Source organism: Montipora foliosa, chromosome 12 (assembly GCF_036669935.1).
Source record: "Montipora foliosa isolate CH-2021 chromosome 12, ASM3666993v2, whole genome shotgun sequence".
Taxonomy (NCBI): domain Eukaryota; kingdom Metazoa; phylum Cnidaria; class Anthozoa; order Scleractinia; family Acroporidae; genus Montipora; species Montipora foliosa.
The window spans coordinates 19,940,284-19,942,783 of NC_090880.1; the positions used below are offsets into that span (position 1 = coordinate 19,940,284).

The 2,500-nt window shown below is 37.0% G+C and overlaps 1 protein-coding gene across 1 annotated transcript in view; it reads left to right on the plus strand.

The window, feature by feature from the left end:
• LOC137980449 (thyroglobulin-like) overlaps positions 1 to 2,500 on the plus strand; it is a 62,751-nt gene that overhangs the window by 39,139 nt on the left and 21,112 nt on the right. Inside the window, exons 21-22 of the mRNA XM_068827896.1 lie at positions 984 to 1,205; positions 1,642 to 1,809. Of these exons, the coding sequence (XP_068683997.1) occupies positions 984 to 1,205; positions 1,642 to 1,809 (390 nt within the window). The remainder of the gene's footprint in view (positions 1 to 983; positions 1,206 to 1,641; positions 1,810 to 2,500) is intronic.

Sequence of the window (2,500 nt, forward strand, 5' to 3'; positions counted from 1 at the left end):
TCAAACCCCTTTGACAGATATTTTTAAAGTGTTTATCACCTCAACAGTCTTTTCCACTTTATTTATCCTCCAAAATTGTCCCAAATACACTGTGTAGATTTTAGATGTTTTTGATTGAAAACTCACTTTTTTATTCGCCTTGAAAGATGGGAAGAGTGGTCAAACTTTGATCCAAAACCGAGCAATGAATTAAGGAGAATGGGTTTGATTATGGGTTGACGTCAAAACTTACTTTGCATCGCTGTTTTCAAAAAAACTACCACAATGCAAAGCACCTTCATTGCTTGGTTATGGATCAATGTATGACCACTTTTCCCATTTTGCAAAGTGAATAAAAAGTGAATTTTCAATAAAAAGTTTCTAATATCTACAAAATATATTTGGGACCAATTTGGAGAATAGGCACTTTAAGAAAAAAAAGGGTAAAGTAATACAAAAATGTAACTTGGAGTCCATGCAGCACGTACCCTCCACTTCTGAGCTTGAGGTTCCCTATGGATGGGAAGAGCTGTGTGGCCTAATTAGCCAGTGATAATAAAATCAATGATAGACAAAATGATGTGGAAACGTTAACAAGCCCAAATTGTTAAATAAAAATTAATGGACTGTTATTAACCTAATTTCAACCCAGAGATTTTTTCTTTTCAAAAGTGACTCCTTGTATATGAAATACGTTGTTCCCTGAATTGCTACACCTGTGATCATTTTAACTTGATATCACGACATATCTATGCTTCAAATTTCACTATTTTATTCTCTGCCATTTGTTTGCCTGAATTAATTTTGGACATAAAACAAACTTAATCATTGACCAGGGTCCGTTTCTCAAAAGGCCACAAGCGGTTGGTAATTTCACAAATGGCTTTTCGGGCTTGAATAGTTTTCGGGACTTTTGAGAAACGGGCCCCAGCTCAGTTAAAGAGAAGTGTCAAGGCAATATCAGTGTTTTTGTTTGCACTGTTACTTGTTTCAAACTCACCAAGGTGTTACAAAGTGTCAGCTTGAAAGAGCTAAAGCATCAAAGCTTGGGAGCAATAGTCTGCAGCCTGTTGGGAGATTTATACCACAGTGTGAGGAAGATGGGACATATTCGCAGATTCAGTGCTGGGCGTCTACTGGTTACTGCTGGTGTGTGGATGCGGAAGGTCATGAGGTAGCAGGAACGAGGATGCGTGGCGAGCCAAGCTGTTCTCCTGGACGATCAGGTGTGTACTACTGTAATTTAGTACATTTTTCATACATTTCTGTATGCTTTGTAAGGAGTCAGTTTGCTGTTGTGTGAGAACTGATCTAAAAAATCACAAACAGGGCCCCTTACCCTTTTTTAGCTTGCTGATGATGACTTCTCTTCTAGGAAAATTAATCTTACTTACCAGGCATGTACATCCAAGTATGTACACTACAATCGAGGTCATTATTTAAGTCCCTTGGACACTGGTGGAACATTAGAGCAGAAATTAAGGAACTCCTCATTTAATATATCTCTTTCGTTAATATTGTATCTTATAATTCAATTGATGCCTTTATTACCCTACCCCTCAAATTATTATTTGAATGTGAGTTTGTATAATATGCTCTTTGATGATGGGTCCTATGAGTAAGCTTTGTCATAACCTTGTCGGAATGTACTTAAATGTCCAGCTCGATCAGTGTCCTCCAAGCTGAAAGATGGCTTCTGTCCAATCAGCAAGGAGCCCATGGTATCATGTCCAAGTGGAAATTGTAGTGACGACGCAAATTGCACAGGAATGCAGAAGTGTTGTGATGTTCAAGGATGTGGCAAAATCTGCCAGGAACCATCTTTCACGAGTATGTCTTTATACTTTTTCTGGTTCAAGTTTTTCATTTTTTCAAGTGATTGTTTGTTTGTCAAACCATGTTTCTTTCGTTAATTACCTTTGGTTCTTTTGAACCAATTGTCTGAAGAGATTTAATTGTCTGCCAGATTAGCTTTTGCATATTGCAAAGCTTTAAGTCTTTATTATCATCATTGTTGTTGTTGTTATTGGGGGACGTCACAGTGACGTCATCAAATTCTAAAATCAAAACTGAGGGGTATTTTAAATTTTATCTTTCGGAGGTTGAAGATGACCTAGAAATAAATCTTTTTTCGAGTTTGGAGTTCCATGACGTCTTTCATTTCGAAAATACAGCATTTTGAATATCGGAATTGTTACCTTGCTTGACACCACAGGGTCGGCCAGGGGGTAAGTGGGTTACCAGTATACTCGAAAAAAATTCGCCAAAATACCCAAAATTCATCCAAATATACCCAAAATAAATGGAAGCATTGTATACTGTATACCTGAAATTCAAAGAAAGTGATATACCGAATACCCATATTTAAGCTGCAATATACCGTATACCCGATTTAAAAAGCCCAAATATAGCGTATATACCCAAAATCCTCATTCACAGTGTTTGTAGCATGCATTACTAAGGCTATAATCTTGGTTAAAATTATGATTTAATTGCATCACTAGCGACTTATTTGGCCAAA